This window comes from Phragmites australis, chromosome 1 (genome assembly GCF_958298935.1).
Source record: "Phragmites australis chromosome 1, lpPhrAust1.1, whole genome shotgun sequence".
NCBI lineage: Eukaryota > Viridiplantae > Streptophyta > Magnoliopsida > Poales > Poaceae > Phragmites > Phragmites australis.
The window spans coordinates 53,984,388-54,003,225 of NC_084921.1; the positions used below are offsets into that span (position 1 = coordinate 53,984,388).

General features: G+C 43.7%; 2 protein-coding genes and 1 pseudogene across 2 annotated transcripts; 1 reads left to right on the top strand and 2 right to left on the bottom strand.

The window, feature by feature from the left end:
* Window positions 1-5,541, top strand: LOC133927986 (auxin response factor 4-like). The gene is made up of 15 exons (XM_062374298.1): window positions 1-260; window positions 384-490; window positions 583-678; window positions 803-859; window positions 944-1,105; window positions 1,217-1,301; window positions 1,547-1,637; window positions 1,715-1,876; window positions 2,033-2,152; window positions 2,279-2,351; window positions 2,441-2,609; window positions 2,696-3,612; window positions 4,228-4,418; window positions 4,496-4,668; window positions 5,133-5,541. Exons 1-14 carry the CDS (start codon window positions 206-208, stop codon window positions 4,629-4,631), a joined length of 2,421 nt encoding a protein of 806 aa, XP_062230282.1. The 5' UTR covers window positions 1-205; the 3' UTR covers window positions 4,632-4,668; window positions 5,133-5,541.
* A 2,067-nt stretch (window positions 5,542-7,608) lies between these two features.
* Window positions 7,609-11,601, bottom strand: LOC133928001 (aspartokinase 1, chloroplastic-like; annotated as a pseudogene).
* A 1,042-nt stretch (window positions 11,602-12,643) lies between these two features.
* Window positions 12,644-15,427, bottom strand: LOC133927994 (transcription factor ICE1-like). Its single transcript, XM_062374304.1, has 4 exons — window positions 14,694-15,427; window positions 13,511-13,738; window positions 13,101-13,271; window positions 12,644-13,015 (listed from the first exon to the last, which is right to left on the bottom strand). Exons 1-4 carry the CDS (start codon window positions 15,309-15,311, stop codon window positions 12,932-12,934), a joined length of 1,101 nt encoding a protein of 366 aa, XP_062230288.1. The 5' UTR covers window positions 15,312-15,427; the 3' UTR covers window positions 12,644-12,931.
* Between the last annotated feature and the right edge of the window lie 3,411 nt (window positions 15,428-18,838).

Here is an 18,838-nt window from a genome sequence, read left to right on the forward strand (position 1 = left end):
TTTCTTTTTGTCCGAACGCCATCGCGCTCGTTTCGTGTCGTGGGTGTCTCTCTCTACTCCCTACAAAGAGACCACCAAATCCTCCCCCCACAAAAACATTTCTCTCCCTCGATTGCTACCGCTGCCTCCCCCTTTCCTCCCCTCCCGCCGCGGCCTTCTTCTAGGGTTCCCCCCGCCGCCGCCGCCGCCGCCCGATCCGAGGCAGATGCAGCCGGCAGCCATGGCGCCGCCGCCGCCGCCCCAGCCCGCGTCTAACTCAGGTACGCGCGCACCTCGGCCGGCCAGATCCGGTCAGTTTCGGCGGGCTGTTGGCTCCTCTCTTCTCGTACGTTGTCTTGTGTTCTCGTTCTGATGGATGGGTTGGCTTCGCTGTGTTCCGGCAGGGGATCCGCTCTACCCGGAGCTCTGGCGAGCGTGCGCCGGCCCGCTCGTCACCGTCCCGCGCGTTGGCGACCTCGTCTTCTACTTCCCGCAGGGTCACATCGAGCAGGTACCCTCCCCTCCCTCTCCCTTCATCTGGTTCCGCGCGAGCTAGTTTGCTGTGTTCCGGGTGCTGATTTCCTGCTATTTGGGGGCGTTTAGGTGGAGGCGTCCATGAACCAGGTCGCAGGAAACCAGATGCGCCTCTACGATCTGCCCTCCAAGCTGCTCTGCCGCGTCCTCAATGTCGAGCTCAAGGTTCTTCAGCTTTCCGCTTTGCTTTTCCCCACTTTTGCTGTCCAATTCCGCAGCTCGCGCGCCCCCTTTAGCTGCTTCGGCCGATTTTTGTTCGGATGTTTACATGTTCTGCGAAATTTAACAGGCGGAGACGGACACGGACGAGGTCTACGCGCAGATCATGCTCATGCCAGAGCCCGAGGTAAACTCCTTACTTAAGCGACTTAATTTGGCCAATTTTTTCGGTTCAAGGAGATGCTTAATTGTGCTCGGCTTGTTCATGCAGCAAAACGACATGGCAGCCGAGAAGGCTAGTTCTGGGTCGGGCGCCACGCTGCCAAGGCCAGGAGTCAGGTCCTTCTGCAAGACGCTCACGGCTTCTGACACCAGCACACACGGTGGCTTCTCTGTGCTGCGCCGGCACGCTGACGAGTGCCTCCCTCCCCTGGTTTGTGTTCTCCTTGCCCCTGCGGATTTTCTACTAATAGCAAGATATACATAAGCTTTTGCTTCTGATCTGTCTCATCGGGTGTGCTGATCTCCGTGGTTTCTTCGGCAGGATATGACCCAGTCGCCTCCCACACAGGAGCTAGTGGCGAAAGATCTGCATGGCATGGAGTGGCGCTTCAGACACATCTTTCGCGGTAATTTTGGTCCCTCTCTTTACTGTGATTCAGTCCATCTTTTACAATTTGTCATATATGCTTTGTTATTTGGCACTGATCGGTTTGTTGGACCATTACTTGTTGTCTGGGTGATGTTAATGCATTCAGCATTTGTAGTTTAGCTTAGCCATCAGTTTATTGTGATACATTGCATCTGTCGATAAATAAAAAAGCTTCCTTTGTGCTTGATGTTGATGATTGTTAACTGTGTGCAAAATCGTCAGGGCAACCTAGGAGGCATCTCCTTCAGAGCGGTTGGAGTGTGTTTGTTAGTTCCAAAAGGCTTGTCGCTGGGGACGCCTTCATTTTCCTCAGGTTTGTTGTTATTTCCTGCCTACCTGGCATAACAATTCCCCAATCCAGATGCTAAGTTTCTATTGTGCCTGACGCAGAGAAAATGGCGAGCTTCGAGTTGGTGTTAGGCGGGCTATGAGACAGCTATCTAACGTGCCTTCTTCAGTGATATCTAGCCAAAGCATGCACCTCGGAGTCCTTGCAACTGCATGGCATGCTATCAACACGAAAAGTATGTTCACCGTGTACTACAAACCTAGGTATGTTGACATGTCTGCAACAGACCCATTCCATTTTGGAGATTTTACATACTGATTTATCTGGTTGTTAGGTTTTTCTTGCATGAAACTGTGACTTCTAATTTGTTCTCATTAAAGGTAGTAAACCCGTGTCTCATCTCTAAATGTCAATGTTAGGACAAGCCCTTCAGAGTTCATCATACCATATGATCAATATATGGAGTCAGTAAAAAACAATTATTCTATTGGGATGAGGTTCAGGATGAGGTTTGAAGGGGAAGAGGCACCGGAGCAGAGGTAACTGCCGTACTTGCCTTCCGTATGTATGTAGTTTTGTGTCACCTGATCCTATCATTGTTCCTGATGATTATTTACAGTTATTCCAAGTGATTATTTGTGATATGTCCTTATCTTGTCATGTAGGTTTACTGGTACTATAGTTGGTTGTGAAAATCTGGACCCACTATGGCCTGAATCCAGTTGGAGGCACTTGAAGGTAATTGTTTGTTTAATGTTCACTAGTATTACCATTATCATTATGGTGTACATGTTATGTGCTTATGGAGGTATGCTTCTTGATTTTAGGTGCGTTGGGATGAGCCTTCTACTATACCGCGTCCAGATAGGGTCTCTCCTTGGAAGATAGAGCCTGCCTCATCACCTCCTGTTAACCCCCTTCCTCTTTCTAGAGTCAAAAGACCTAGACAAAATGCTCCTCCGCCTTCATCTGAATCATCTGTTCTCACGAAAGAAGGTAAGTTTATTAGATCCTTCCAGTTTGAAGAGGAAGGGTGATCAAAATATGACTAGTTTAAGACTGATCATCTGTGTCATTTGCAGGTGCAACTAAGATTGATATCGATTCTGCTCAAACACAACAAAATCCAAACTCGGTCTTGCAAGGCCAAGAGCAGGTGGTGACCTTGAGGAACAACCTGACTGAAAGTAATGACTCTGATGGCACTGTTCAAAAGCCTATGATATGGTCCCCGTCACCCAGTGGAAAAAGCCCTACCCTAACTTTTCAGCAGAGATCCTCAATGGATAATTGGATGCAGTTGGGAAGGTGTGAAACTGACTTCAAGGATGCCCTTTCCGCCTCTCAATATTTCGGAGATTCCAAGGGGTTCTTTATGCAAGCTTTTGACGACAATCAAAACCGTCTTAATCCTTTCAACAATCAGTTTCAAGATCAAGGATCAGCTCATCGCTTTGCGGACCCATACTTCTTTATGCCTCCACAACCTTCTCTGACTGTTGAATCAAGCTCAAGAACGCACACAACAAACAATGAGTTGCGCTTCTGGAGCGACCAGAATACTGTCTATGGCAATTCAAGTGATCAACCTCAAGGTTTTGGATTTGGACAAAACCCATCAAGTTGGTTAAATCAGCCGTTTGCCCGGGTTGAACAGCCGCGAGTTTTCAGACCTCATGCATCAGTTGCTCCATTTGATTTGGAGAAAACAAGAGAAGGCAGTGGCTTTAAGATTTTTGGGTTCAAAGTTGATACCACCAGTGCATCTCCTATTCAGCTAAGCTCTCCGATGGCTGCAATGCGTGAGCATCTGGTACAAACTCAACCATTGGTATCAATGAATGAATTGCAACCTGTGCAAGCAGAGTGCTTACCTGAGGTGTCCGTAAGCACTGCTGGGACAGCAACTGAGAATGAGAAAAGTGTTCAGCAAGCTCCGCAAAGTTCAAAAGATATCCAAAGCAAGTCCCAGGGTGCTTCGACCAGGAGTTGCACAAAGGTATTGTTTTTTTACCTGTCCATGGCCATGTACTGGTCTATACTGATGTTAATGTAGTTCTGCCGTGTGATCTGAGTTTTGCAAGATATTGGCAATGCATTCTCAGAGTTATTGGCTCATTTTGTTGTTGAAGCAAAAATCTATTAGGTAGTTTTGCTATAGGAATTTTTAAAATCCTAATCCTCCCTATTCAAAAAGGCCCTTGAGTATTCCTTACATGTAAACATTTGCGCTTTTGGCTGACACTGAACAAATCTACCAAAGATTGTTTGACTTTGGTGTACTTCCTAGGTTGCCTAAATTTAGATTTCTCTTTTGGTAAAATTAAAGTTCCAATGGTTTTGTGGTAGCATTAGTGTGCTGATTTTTATTGTTCAACATAAGAACTCACTAATATTTGACATGCTTGATGAGACACATAGATCCTTTCATGTTGAGACATGTTTATTTGTCTGTTCCTTTGTAATGTCATGATCAAATAATAGACTATTCATTCCATGGAGGAACATATTTTTACCTTAGTTGTACAGTTATCATATTGCATATTTGTTATGCCTATGTTTTTCTGGAGGTCTATCCTCTACAATTTACATTTGCTTTCAATGATCTTTCCAGGTTCATAAGCAAGGAGTTGCGCTTGGCAGATCGGTGGATCTCTCTAAGTTCAACGACTATGACGAACTTAAAGCAGAACTAGACAAAATGTTTGAATTCAGGGGTGAATTGGTGTCTGCTAACAATAACTGGCAGATTGTTTATACTGACAATGAGGGTGATATGATGCTTGTGGGTGATGACCCATGGGAGTAAGTATTTGTCTTAGAGATATATGAATCTGAGCTTTCGTTCCAGTATTGACACCAGTTCATTATTTTATGAGCAGAGAATTCTGCAACATAGTGCGCAAGATCTATATTTACACGAAGGAGGAGGTCCAGAAGATGAACTCAAAATCATCTACCCCGAGAAAGGAGGAACCTCTAATGGCTGGTGAAGAATGTGCAGCCACAAACGAGTAGGGCTTGTCTGCCTGCAGCAAGCACTTTATATAACTAGGTATGTCAACCAACTTGCTCCTTGTATTTTGTTCTGTACAAATGATGACAAATGAGTTTTAACTAAACTAAACAAACAAATCGAAACGGAAAGAAAGATGGTCCTGTTGGAAGAATGTACCATGTTTGGATATTTGCTGCAATACCGCAACCAACATTTCTAGGTCTAGCTCCAAAACACCTGCGCACCCATGCACAGAAAGAAAACCTCTTGCTTAAAACGATCCTACCAGTTTGGTTGAAATTTATGTCAGTGAAGTCAAATTGTAGGGATGATATTCTGTTCTGGTGGTAAATGCATTGTTACGTTCAGTGTTTATTAGGCTAGCTCTTCCCCTGTTCCTTTACAGGCGAGTCGTCGATTCTTGATCTTCAAGCTTGGTCACATGATATTTTTGTTTGCCGCGAGAGAAGTTGCACCGAAAGGGACTCACCCATCAGTTGTTGCTTTTGGCGTTTGTGTAGGTTGTGTGAAGCTGAGGATGCATGAGGAACTTTCATTGTGCCGGGTCCCAGCCAAGTAGCTCCTGAAATCTTTTGCTTGTCTGATGCGCAACCCCTTGGATTTAGTAGGAAATGTAGACTTGCCCTATTTCCTTCTCTGCGTTAGCTCTTGGCAGAAAGTTTAAGGGCCAAGATTGCTATTATTATTGTTATTGCCTCCCTCCTGATTTGCTCTCCCTTCTGATGTAAATATTTATCCATCCAGTCTTCACCCATTAGCAGTAGTAGCAGTACTCCCGGCTATTAACGAGCTATTCCCGGCTTTTAATTTCTGTAAGCTAGCTCTCTGTAGCCTGAGAAAAATGGCAAACAATGGTATATGTATGTCTGATCTTCTCACTGAATGTATTATAGTTTATAGAGGACCTCACCTGGCTGCGCATCTGTGATGCATACTACTCTCAAACTTGTTTACAAGCGCGTTGTCGTGACACAAACGCACACCCGCACCGCACCACGCCATATCTGGGGTGCATGATTGGGGATGGCCGGATGGGAATGCAGGAGTGTCGGGCAAGTGTCTGGGGCCCCGCCATTTTTCGCCTCCCTTATCGTCTCCTGGCCTGGTGACAGATGCAATCCAATGGTGGGAAGACTCTTGTTGTGGACGGCACCGATGGTGGTTCTGTTAATGCAAAGAAACCATGGAGGTGGCGCTGGCAAAACAGTAGCAGATCCTGTTTTTGTTACAAGGCGAGATAACAAAGGAAAGGGAAAGGGAAACAAAACCAACAAGCAAAGGTGTGGTTGACGCTGATCCTGCCTCCCTGTGTTTGCGTCTTGTTTCAACCTTGCCTTGCCTTCCCATGGAAAACAATGGGTGGCACACCGGCAAGGCACTAAGAAAGGCAGATCCTTCCCAATTGGTTCTACTAAACAAATGCTGTCTTCTTTGACTCGTACACTCGGTTCCCAGGTTTGCAGTTCTTAGCAGTACCTGTTGCTGTACTTGCTAGGAGCATGCATGAATGTATGTATGGTTGTCAACTCTCCTGATCAACTTGGCGTTGTGCTGATCCAAGTGATGCTGAATTCCTGACCTCAAGTTTGAATTCCTGAACTCCTTTGGACCGGGGCAAGAGAGGAGAGGAGAGGAGAGGAACGAAGAACCGAGTAATGTGCCTGTAAAGTCACCGCGCTTTTGTTATGCGCGAGTCTCTTTCGTGTCGAAACCGATTCCCTGCACCCGGCGGCGGCCTTGTTCCACGGCAAGGATGGGATATGCTTCGGCGAGCAATGGAAGCAGTCGTGGTACCCGGCAACTAACACCAGCGTCACTGCTGCTGCCGCTATTGTGGATCGTGCTAGGAGCAGCACCGTCACCACTAGTCACTAGAGCGCGACAGTGTACCATGCCAAGCCAAGACCAAACTTTGACTGGACCTAAAAAAAGAATCTGTTGGTCTTCATCAATAGGATTGACCGGATCGGTGGACGACTCGGTGACAACGCTTCCGGATGGAGACAAGCCGACGGGGTTCGACGCGGTTTAACTACTGCTCCTGCCTCTGCCTGTGCTGGTGCTGCCTTCTGCATGTGTCACGGTTAACTACTACCTCCGTTATGATATAATGGAAATGGGTTTTTTCCTGTGTAAAAGAAACTACTACCTCCGTTCTTTCGGTTCGGTCTCTGATGCATGCCTTTGACCATCATTTTTTTAATTATTTGTTATTCAAAGTTGTTGAAACATGATCATGTGAAAGTATCTTTAATTACAAATCTACTAATATCATTTTTATGTTATAAATCTTAATATTTATATATATATTAGTGGTTGAAGTTTAAATATTTAACTGCACGAACGTCATCTATTTTAGAACGAGCGAGTATTTGTCTTGGTTTGTATAGGCTGCTGCGCTCTCGCATGCCGAGGCTCCAACCAGCAAGGCAGCAGCTGCCGCTGACGGTCCATTACTGACATGGCGAGGACGTTGCCAGCGAGCCCAGCCCAACAGGGAGGTGGTGTCTGCATCAGGTTGGGGCCCAAGCGCTGACGTGAATGAATCTAGGCAGGCTGCAGGCGAGTCCAAACGCGTGGCGACAAGGCTCGCCTTACTCGCCAGTCTAGCCTACCACAACGCGTCGACACCTCACCGCCGCTCTTTCAATTACTCACCTCGTTTTTCTCTTGCTATCTGCTATGCTCGGACTTCCCTTTAGACAATGCAATGTCATGGGCCGCCGTCGCCATCGCCATCGCCGCCGGCCGCGTCCTGCGAGCGCTCATGGACCAGCATCAGCAGCGCGTCTTTGACATGGCATGGATGCAGACCAGACCGGACATGGAAGAGAAGAAACACGACTCCAGTCTCAGGTGGCGTCTCTAGTACGTGTGATCACAGCTACACACACTTGCAGCAAACCCAATAGCTTTACTTGGTCAGATCCATCAGGGAACTGCTATCGAGATCGTCGTAACACATTGCAAGCCCCTACCTACATGGCAACCATTTGCAAGCACTACTGTTATTCATCCGAGTTGGCAACAAGAACACCGAGCTGAATCTGTCCATGGCCGTGGCTTGATAGCATGCTGGAAGGCGGAAGCCAGCGGCCTGTACTAATCAACTCATGAGCAGATTCTCTGCTTCAACTTCTGTCAGGACATCGTCCTCGAAGAACTCGCTGTCATGATCTATCAGCGACATTAACCTGGTCAAGACAAAAGGCAAGTACCTTTGACGCCCCTTGCGAGATCATCTGAACATCGACACTGCTTTTCCTAAACACATGGAAGGCCTTAAGATTTTTATTAGATGCATGGCTAGTGTGAGTCCGTGGCTCTCCAATGAAATGAGCCAAAGAGAGAATTCTGAAGGAACATTTCTTTAAACTGAACGAAGTATTATACCTTTTCTAGTATAAGAGATGATCGTTTCACATTTCCAATGAGCAAAATAATTGCCCTCTTCTGAAGTAGATGAACAGCTGCAATTTTCTCAAGCTCTTCGACTACATGGTCAAGTTCCTAGAAATTGGTGACAAATTCAAGCTCTTTGAAAGCAATGAAAAGAATGTTTCTTAGTTAAGCGGCCTCATGCGCCCAAGACATTAGAAGAAAAAACTACATAGTCTTTTCTAATGGGAATGTCAAAACACCAAATTATCAACTAATTCTAGTTCTACTCATTACTCTTTGTACTCCTACTGTGGTAGCTGTCCTTAGGGAGGCATACAATTTAGTCAGGGTTACAGCTAGCTGACATTTATCATGTAGAAGGAAGGACTCACCTGCTGAATAAGTTCCCTGCTCCAGATCTTTGATGGATCGAGTGATACAGAAATGCTAACTTCACTAGTAGTCACACAATCCACAGATATGCCTAGATATTCAAATATAGAAAAGACCTGCTCAAGATCATACAGACAACAATCAAAATCATGAAATGCGAAGTAAAAATAATGGCTCAGTTCTCAATGTACCTTTGCCAGAAAACCAAACTGACCAAGCATCCGAGTGCTCACTATATCCAACATAGTAACATTCGACTTCAGCACTATACTAGTTAGCACAACCTAGTAGTGAAAATAGAGGAAATGAATCGATACCTTGAGAGTCAAATGGTTCTGATGTGAGAATATACTTTAAGTAATTTGCTACAGACCTTATCCATCTCTCTTTGTTTAGTAATAAGGGTGCCCGGAGCTTTAGGGTTGTACGAATTCTTAACCCGAATTCTTACCACCTTCTCTAGCAGGTCTCATTGATTGTGGATGCAAAACCTGTTTTGGAGCACAGGAATCCTTGATCATTAGTGAACCCAAATTCCTCATTTTTATTGTGCCAAGGAGTAACGAACATGGTGAGCTATTTGTACTAAAAATTCTTTTTTCCTGGGGTATATGTATTATAAATTCATGGCGAGTAGCCGACTAGAATAAAAAAATGTCCACCAACACTCCGTACACAGCTACAGTATGAAAAAGGAACCGAAGTCATTCCATTTTACATTACTGATTCTGACGAACAATAGAGGCCACTCAGTTTATCTTTTAAATTTTTAGTAATGCATCAAAATGTGTAGGTGCAAAAACAATCTATGGAGGTGAATGATGCATTTATTCATTGTGTCGAGAAGGATTTTGACCATAAAATACATGGATTCTGAGTCCTAAGAAATTGCAATGAACATGAATTATCCTGTGTCAACTATCTTAGCACTTTAGTTGCAGAATCCTCTTGAACAATCTTAGACACAAACAATTTCGTAAAAAAAAGAATAATCTCAGATGCTCAAAACAAATTATCGCTTGTCAACTAATCACAGCCCATTTATAGAATCCTGTTCTTGAACAATCTTAGACACTCAGAAATTCGTAGGAAAAAGTTCGTCAATGCTCAAATGAATGCATGAACGCATACCTGGGCACCAAAATAAGCCAGTTCTGTGGCCTCTTCAAATGTCAAGTATGGGACAGTCTTTGCATTTGGCTAGATATTTGGATCACAAGTCAGTACACCATCAACATCCTTCCATACCTATCACAAGCGATAATGTGCATTCAGACAAAACGGGTAATTAGTGGGGATAAGAAACAATTTCCAGCATAGTGATTAGCATGATAAGTAAAAAAATAAACTTCCACATGAATTTATTATTCTCAGAAAGCAAAATATGGTTAATATATTATCTATTCAGACTAAGCATGGACCTGAATTTCTCTCAATCCCAAGGCTTTACCAATGGTTGTAGCAGTCAAGTCACTGCCACCTCGGCCTAAAGTAGTAACAGCGCCTGATTTCCAGCCCTGCAAGTGATGACAGTTGCAATGAATAAATAATTTGCTCCATAAGTGAAAAGCACATCTTTCGATAAGATACCTTCCCAAGAAACCCAGTAACAACAGGTATAGCTGGATCTCGAATCCAGTCTCCATGCAGTCTCTTTGCAATAGCAGGATAAGTTGCTTCCAAGATATCCACATTACCGAAATCGTCTGTTTTTATGAAACCAATACCAGACGCATCGTTCTGCACAAGATTTAAAAAACTAGATTAATAATCAACATGAGTTCACATCATGACATAATGTAGAAGAAGTTGGATCGATAGGGAATTGCAGGCCAGACTAGCTAACTTCATGGGTCCCTAGACCAAATTGCGATGTTTGTGGAAGGAAGCTCAGAGACTAAGACAACAACCTATCTTCATACTGTGGTATTACCTTTAGACTATATTCAATCACTCGATTGCACATTTTTATGGCAATATCAGATCAATCATGAAATGCTGCAGAAGAGCAGAGTACAATTAATAATATGAGTTGAGAACATGAAGTGGAGGTGAAATAGATAATTCAGCTAGTATTTATCAGACTTTCAGGACCCCACACCATAGGGAGGAATACTGTTGCAAGTTCATGCAGGCTGGTACACTAATTCACTGTGCAAATCAAGGAGATGTCAAGAAGTACCTGCCGTGCTTTGACACCAATTTTGTTCAAATAAGCAGCAAAAATCCGTGTGGACATGCATTCTCCAAATGAAACAAGGTAGTCTCTGGTCCGAAGCGTCAGCTCTTTCATCATAGCAATACCTTTCAAGAGCTGCTCCAGTTCCTCCAACATGGCTATGAGTTTCATCCGCAGAGAAACATAAGCTTGTTATATCAAGGTAAAAAAATCCGGAGGAAGAGGTTACTAAGTTAGTGGGTTTACTATGTATTACAGTCCTTGGCAATCCAAGTTCATCCACTGTGTTGGATTGACAACAAACAAGTCGTCATTAAATGAAATTATCAAAACTGGCGAACTGCTCAAGCAGTAAACCGCCCGAAAAGTAGGCATACCTAACATGTAGATCTTTGCTCATGTTCCAGTCTTCGATTTCAGAAACACGGATCACTCCACATCCCACTGCCTTCTCTCCCTAAAAATAGGACCACATAGACCACGCATTACAGCATAAGCATCACACAACGGTCAAAATTTCCTAACCTGAAAGTTTCCCTTGTGCTCATAGATCTATGCTAAAAGTACAATGCAACATCCAAGCCAGGATTCAGTTTTAGTTAAATTTAGCCTTGTCTATAGCCATTGTTGATGCACCGCTGCAGCAAAACATGGACAAAGCTGAACTTTTCCACCCAGCATCTACTAAAGCTTAGGGATTTTTGATTGGCCGCAATGCACATAATTACAAAGGGTGAGACCTTTACTTTAGATGATTGAAGATTCTCCTTGATGCACTCAAACGTGAATCACGAAGACAAAGGGAACAACAAGCGTTCGGTAAAGCAAAGAAAAATTGCGCAGAGCTAGCGCCTAAAGCGGAATCAATCGAGACAGTAGGAGGTTGGTGGTCTTCCCCGTACGAGGAGCAGGAGGTTGGTGGTCTTCCCCGTGGCGGAGAGGACAACGACGGGGCCCTCCTCGGGGAACGCGAGGATGAGGCCGGCCACCTCCTCCATCCTCGCCGCCTTCTTGAACCACAGACCACAGTAGAACTGCCACTGCCTGTTGCGGCTCGTTCACTACAGTAGACGTGAAAGCGGGCTTTCGGGTCTACGTAATGTGCCGGTCAAGACGGAAAGTCAGCGGACCTGCAAAGGATGCAATCCATCTCCTGGACGCATTTCAGGGCCGTATGATTTAGCCCAAATGGCTGAGATTGAGGCAGATGAGAATTTACAAATATTTGTCAAAAAGCTTAACCACTCCCAAATTTTCCCTTTTTTTTTCGGCCGTTGAATTATCAACTCACGATTCCAAAACTACGTGTCATCAATCTCAAATGCTGATTTTCGCTCGAACGGATCAAAACACATACTCCATTCATCTCAAAATATAGGACGGATTAGAATTTGAAAAGGTCAAACTTCGTAAATTTTGATAAACAATTAGTTAAATTATACGTATGTACAAAAGTTATATCAATAGATCCGTATTTCATAGATCTTTTAATACGATATTGATTTTATAGAAATTAATAATATATTACAAAATAAATTAAGGGTCAAAATATACTTTTGAAGACTTTTCTAAATCCTAATACGCCCTATATATTGTTTTCTGGCATTTAAATGGGAAGATCACTGCACCTACTACGACCAGAATGGATAAATGTGTTTCAAGTTCCAACCGTTAGCACTGCAGCTGCACTGCAAATCTTGCTGTGGCCTGGGAGGGACATGGCAGAAGGCAAGAGCTGCATCCTGCAGGTTGGGTACAGGGATCACTGAATCAGAGCAGGGAGGCAGCCAATCCTGTTCCCAACCAATCCTTGATAATTTATCAGCTATCAGCGGATGCATCTAGTAGCCTCACTTCAGTCCTGCAGATGGTGTATAGGATTCATTCAACAGGTAGGGATTCACTGACTGCAAAACAGTTTGCATAAATAATAAGAGGCCAGAAATTCAATTCAATTGCATCAAGGACCAGGCGCTGTTTGCTAGCTCATGCAGCATGCCTGCCAGTGATCATTGCTTGACGCAGAAGAGAGGATGATGAATCTTTGTGCATCATCTCTGACCGACGGCATGGAATGCAAAAGAAAAAAAAAACACTGAATTGATATACCTCATCACCAGATGGTTTAACACACAACGACAATACAATTACACCACAGAACCAGAGAGAAAATAGACAGTACACCAAAGAAAATCCACAATTACATCATCACTCATGATTCATGTCCCTAGATGGCGAGCCTCATCTTATCAATTGCCCCAGAAACTGATAAACACCACGGGTTATGCCACTTCCTAATCAAATCCCTTGGGGAGGGTCATCCTGGCGATCCCGTTTTCGGACTTGCTACATTGCATTCTGAAGACCAGCACAGTGCATCAGCACGGCCTTAATTTCTTCAGGCGCGAGTCCAGGACCATCCCCACATTGCTGGATGATGGAATCGGAGATGTAAAATTAAGTTTTGATTGAATATAACAGGAGGAGAAATGATGATGATGTGGTCACCACAAACCTGAGCTCGGAAAACGTCCAGTGCAAACCCGGTGAAACAGCTGATGACCGCCTGCTCGATGTTGAGGCCAAGGCCGTCAAGGGCCGTCATCGTGGACAGCACGATGCCTGGCCTATGTGGGCAGAACATGTGGATATTGACTCCATGCCCTTCTCTCATCCTGACTTCAACCTGTACAAACAAGAGAGGTGCATCTCAGTGGATGTTAAACAGACTGTTACCGTTGCATGGTTTGAGATTGCTCACACCATTCTCAGAAAGAAGTAAAGGATGAAGAACTTTTGCAGAGAACTAATATGAACTGTAAAACATTCAGTTTGGGAATATTATATTGAGAATATAAGATGTTTACGTATCACCTAACTAAATGAGGTTCGCAGCTTAACATTCATAGTCGAAACCGGACTAACCGTGGCTTGTTGTCCATTAAGGCTAAGGAATGAGGCTGGGAGAAGTTCCTCCTTGACGTGGCCAGTAAATGTTTGCAATGTGGGCGTTGACGGATGGAAGCTAGCTGATGTTGGTCCAACAAGCGAAGACTTAGGAGCAGATTCAATTTCATTGTGAAGATCGTTGATCCTTTGTAGGAGTGCCTTCATGTATTCAATTGCATCACCAAGGATAGAGGCCCTATCCATCTGTCACAAGAGAAGAAAACTGCTGATGAGCTAACCAACTACAGGAGAAGAGTTAAACGTGACTGTGTTGTTCTGATACACTAAAAAAAGGGTTACATCATAAATGGTGTTGAGTTGTTATGCCGCGACTTGTTAAACATTCCAATAACTGTACTTAAGGTCTTTCTATATTGTTCAAAAACCATCTTGATGATTGTGAGGAAACTAAGTTGATGCTGGAACATGGGTTACCATGCCGAAACATCCAAATGCTGGACTTTCGCAAGGAAACCGACAATTGTTAAAGATAAAGCCTCCAACACGAAAAACTATCAAAAACAGAAAGGGAAAGAAAAGAAAATCTTCACTGTTTTGCAAGATACCGGTTGACCGGTTGCTTTCATGACATTTTGTGCATGACACTGTTAATCATGCACCCTTGGCTTTGGGCATGTCTCTGATTTAAAGGTCCCAATAAGTAATCTCAAGAAGCAACAGCATTAATGGTCCTAAGAAAAAAAACATTTGAAATACAATTTCATGACTGAAAATTACCATCCCTAGACAATCAAACAATCATCAACGAGTTAAAAAATAATTCCTTTTGGTACTAAAAATCACATGATCGAATTCGCGATATAGCATAATGAGTAATAAAAAGTATATTGACTTGTGGATTCGATTCGTCATGGAAAACACCTCGACATATCAGGGCATTATCCGGCACAAGAGCAGATACAAAAGAACAGTATGGTGCGCCATAGATTAAAAAAAGGAGTGATTTTTGGGATCTAAACGTACCCAACACAAGAATTAATCACCAAAATTCACAACTATTGAAGTGACAATATCATGGTACAGTCCTATAGAATTATCACCTAAGAACTCTAACGTGGTAAAAGTGAATGATATATGCAAGCACAAAATCAAATGGGAAGTGATGAAAAAGAGATAAATGGGCGAGGCCATTCGTCACCTTGCTGATCTTGGGCACCACCGAGCGCAGCATGTAGAGGCGGTCATTGAGCTTCTTCCGGCGGCGGCGCTCCGCCATGAGGTTCTTGGCCGGCATCCCCTTCTTCTTCTTGGCCCTCCCGTTGCCGCCGCCGCCGCTCCCGCCACCTCCCCCTGCCGCCGCTCCCGCGGCATTCTCCAGCGAGGCCGAGACGGCCATGGAGGACGCGTCCACACTGTGCTCGATCTCCTCCTCGTCGTCGTCCCACCCCATCCCGGAGAACGCCGGGGCCGGCGGCACCAAGAACTCACCTTTCTCGCCCTGCGGCGGCGGCGGGGGAGCCCCGAGGAACTGCGAGTCGTCGTCGAAGGGGTTGGAGGAGGTGAAGTCGTGGAAGGCGGGCAGCGCTGGCGCGGCGGCGGAGGAGGAGGGGAAGGCTGCGTGGAGGTCGAAGAACGCGGCGGGGTCCATGGAGAGGAGCATCGAAGCGGATGCCGGCGTGGAGAGGATGTCCCTGTGGAAAGGGAACGCCGGGAAGGAGCCCCCGGCCATCGCGTCCGATCCAAGGTACGCCCAGTCTGCCCCGCCGGCTCCCCCTTCCGCGATCTCGTCCATCTTCGCCGCCGCCGAGTCGTTCATGGCCACCTCCCCTCCGTTCGTCTCCTCACTTATCCTTCTCTTCTGCAACTCTCTAGCCTGTACTACCACCCCTCTCTCTCTCTCTCTGTGCCCGAGAGAGCAGAAGCCTTGGCCTGCCATCTTATAGGGAGAGGAGAGGAGAGAGAAAGAGACGTAGAGAGAGAGAGAGATGCGTGTGTGTCGCACCTTGTACAAGCTTTGCTTCCCAGATGCGAGTCCAATTGTTTGGTTCCAGCATGGCTCTTCGTGTCACGTTACACGTCAAAAAGGCCATGAAGATTATTACCATAAGCAAAAAGAAAAGCTTATGAAGTTTCTTGGAGCACCAAAATTTCACAAACTACATCTCACCAGTGATGTCTGATAAATTTTTTTTTCTGAATTTGTTTGTCTGCAGTGTTGTGCATGCCATGCTGCAACAGAAAGTGTTGCAGCATCCCATCTGATCGAGACTCGACAGTGATGTGGAAATGCATGGCAGGGTGATCAGAACTTGCAGCCGACGTGTACGGCTTCCGGGACGTCGTCGGTTTCTGCTGCTTCCTTTGGTTTTTACGCCGATCTGTTGTTGCTCGTCTTCGGAAGGAGAACGGAAACGGATGCCGGCTGGGCTGGGCTGGTGTTGCTTTGCTTTGCTTCCGGCGAGCCCTTTGGCTAATCGCCAGCTTAATCTGGGTTAAGCTTTGGCTGATTGCCTAGTTTGATTCATTTGGCACTTACTCCAAAATCAATTAGCAAGATCGAGACGTACTAATCCAGACACCTAGGTTTTATATATTAATATTAGAAAAAACCCAAAAATAGTCTCACCTAATTAATATTATATATCTATACGGCTATACTCATTTAGAAGTGGAAGGTTATATCATATTTCATACATGGTTTTATTTCGTAAGGGACATCGAGACCGCCAATCAAGAAAGAAAGTGAATACAAGCTGTTTAACTTGCCGATATATAGAACTAGTTAGTTTAATGAATATGTCATTTCGAGCTATTAGCGTTTGTGCTAGGGTTGTCTTATTTCTAACATCACATTGTAAGTATTTCGAAAAACGACAGAATGATCGAACATCTGACAAGAAACTAGGAAGGAGAGTGGATATGTTGAATATAGCACAACCCTCCAATAGGCAGTTTGCATAACGAACCTACCAACTACAATTCTGATGTCACAAAAACCGACAAAATAAGTGGTATGAGCGCAACCGCCAATCAATAAAGAAAGTGAATATGAGTTGTATAACTTGTCAATATATAAAACTAGCTAGTAGAATGAATACGTGGTTTGAAGTCATTGTTGTTTGTGCTTACAGTTACCTTATTTCAAATGTCACATTGTAAATGTTTTCAAAAACGACAACATGACCAAGCATCCGACAAAGAACTAGAAAAGAGGATGGACAAGCTGAAAAAAAGAGCGCGACCTTCCAATCGATAAAGGTAGCTTCCATAAAGAACCTGCCTAATGCAGTTTCGGTGTAAAAAAAAAACGACAGAAAAAGTGGCACGAGCGTTGCTAATGAATAAAGAAAGCGAATAGGAGTTGTATTACTTGTTGATCCATATTAATAGCTAGTACAACAAATCTGCCGTTTTAAGTTATTGTTGTTCATGCTACGGTTACCTTATTTCTAACATTAGACTAGACGGATTTTGAAAAACGGCAAAATGATCGAGCATCCGACAATAAACTAGGGAGGAGAATAGATAGAGTAAATAGAGCGCAATCTGCCACACGAATCTATGTTTCAAGTTATTGTCGTTTGTGCTACAATTATATTATTTTGAACATCACACTATAAGTATTTCAAAAAACGACAAAATGATCGAGCATCCGACAAAAAACTATGGAGGAGAGTGGATAGACTGAATAGAGCACAACCCGCCAATAGGCAGTTTGCATAACGAATCTATCAACTGCAGTTATGATATCACAAAAACCGACAAAATAAGGGGCACGAGAGCAGCCGCCAATCAATAAAGAAAGAGAATAGGAGTTGTATAACTTTGTCGATATATAGAACTAGCTAGTAGAACGAATCCGACATTTAAAGTTATTATTGTTTGTGCTACAATTACCTTATTTCAAATGTCACATTGTAAATGTTTCGGAAAACGACAATATGACCAAGCATCGGACAAGGAACTAAAAAAGAGGATGGAGACAAGCTGAAAAAGACCGCGACTTTCCAATCGATAAAAGTAGCTTCCATAAAGAACCTGCCCAATGCAGTTTCAATGTCAAAAAAATCGACAGAGAAAGTGGCACAATCGCTGCTAATGAATAAAGAAAGCGAATAGGAGTTGTATAAATTGTTGATACGTATCGATACCTAGTACAACGAATATGCAGTTTCAAGTTATTGTCATTTGTGCTACAATTACCTTATTTCTAACATCGCACGGAAAGTATTTTGAAAAATAACAGAATGACCGAGCATCCAACGAAAAACTAGGGAGGAGAGTGGATAGACTGAATAGAGCACAATCTACCACACGAATCTGATGTTTCAAGTTATTGTCATTTATGCTAGAATTACCTTATTTTGAACATCACACTGTAAGTATTTCGAAAAACAACAAAATGACCGAGCATTCAACAAGAAACTAGGGAGGAGAGTGGATAGGTTGAATACGCAACCCGTCAATATGCAGCTTGCATAACGAATCTATCAATTGCAGTTCAAGTATCACCAAAACCGGCAAAATAAGTGGCATGAGCACAACCGCCAATCAATAAAGAAAGTGAATAGGACTTGTATAACTTGTGGATATATAGAACTAACTAGTAGAACGAATCAGACATTTGAAGTTATTGTTGTTTGTGCTTTGGTTACCTTATTTCAAATGTTACATTGTAAATGTTTCGAAAAATGACAACATGATTAAGCATCCGATAAAGAACTAGAAAAGAGGATGAACAAACTGAAAAAGAGCGTGGCCCTCCAATCGATAAAGGTAGCTTCCATAAAGAATATGTCCAATGCAGTTCTAGTGTAAAAAAACCGATAGAAAAAGTGGCACGAGTGCTGCTAATGAATAAAGAAAGCGAATAGAAGTTGTATAACTTGTCGATCCGTATTAATAGCTAGTACAACGAATCTTCCATTTCAAGTTATTGCTGTTTGTGCTATGGTTACTTTATTTCTAACATCACACTGTAAGTATTTCAAAAAAATGACAAAATGCTTGTGCATCGACAAAAGACTAGGGAGGAGAGCGGATAGACTGAATAGAGCGCAACCTGCCACACGAATATCCCGTTTCAAGTTATTGTCGTTTGTGCTATAATTACCTTATTTCGAACATTACACTGTAAGTATTTTAACGACAAAAATGACCACTTCCGTAACTAACCTATGGAGTGTAGTGTCAAAAAAACCAACACAACGGAGCCAAAACGGTGGTTTGTTTAGGCAGATTCAAGATTTTATGCATTATGAATTAATGTCTTGTGATATCTCGGGTTGTTCTAGAGAATCTAACAGAGTGGCAAATTGTTTAGCTGCCTATGGTGCGTCTGTA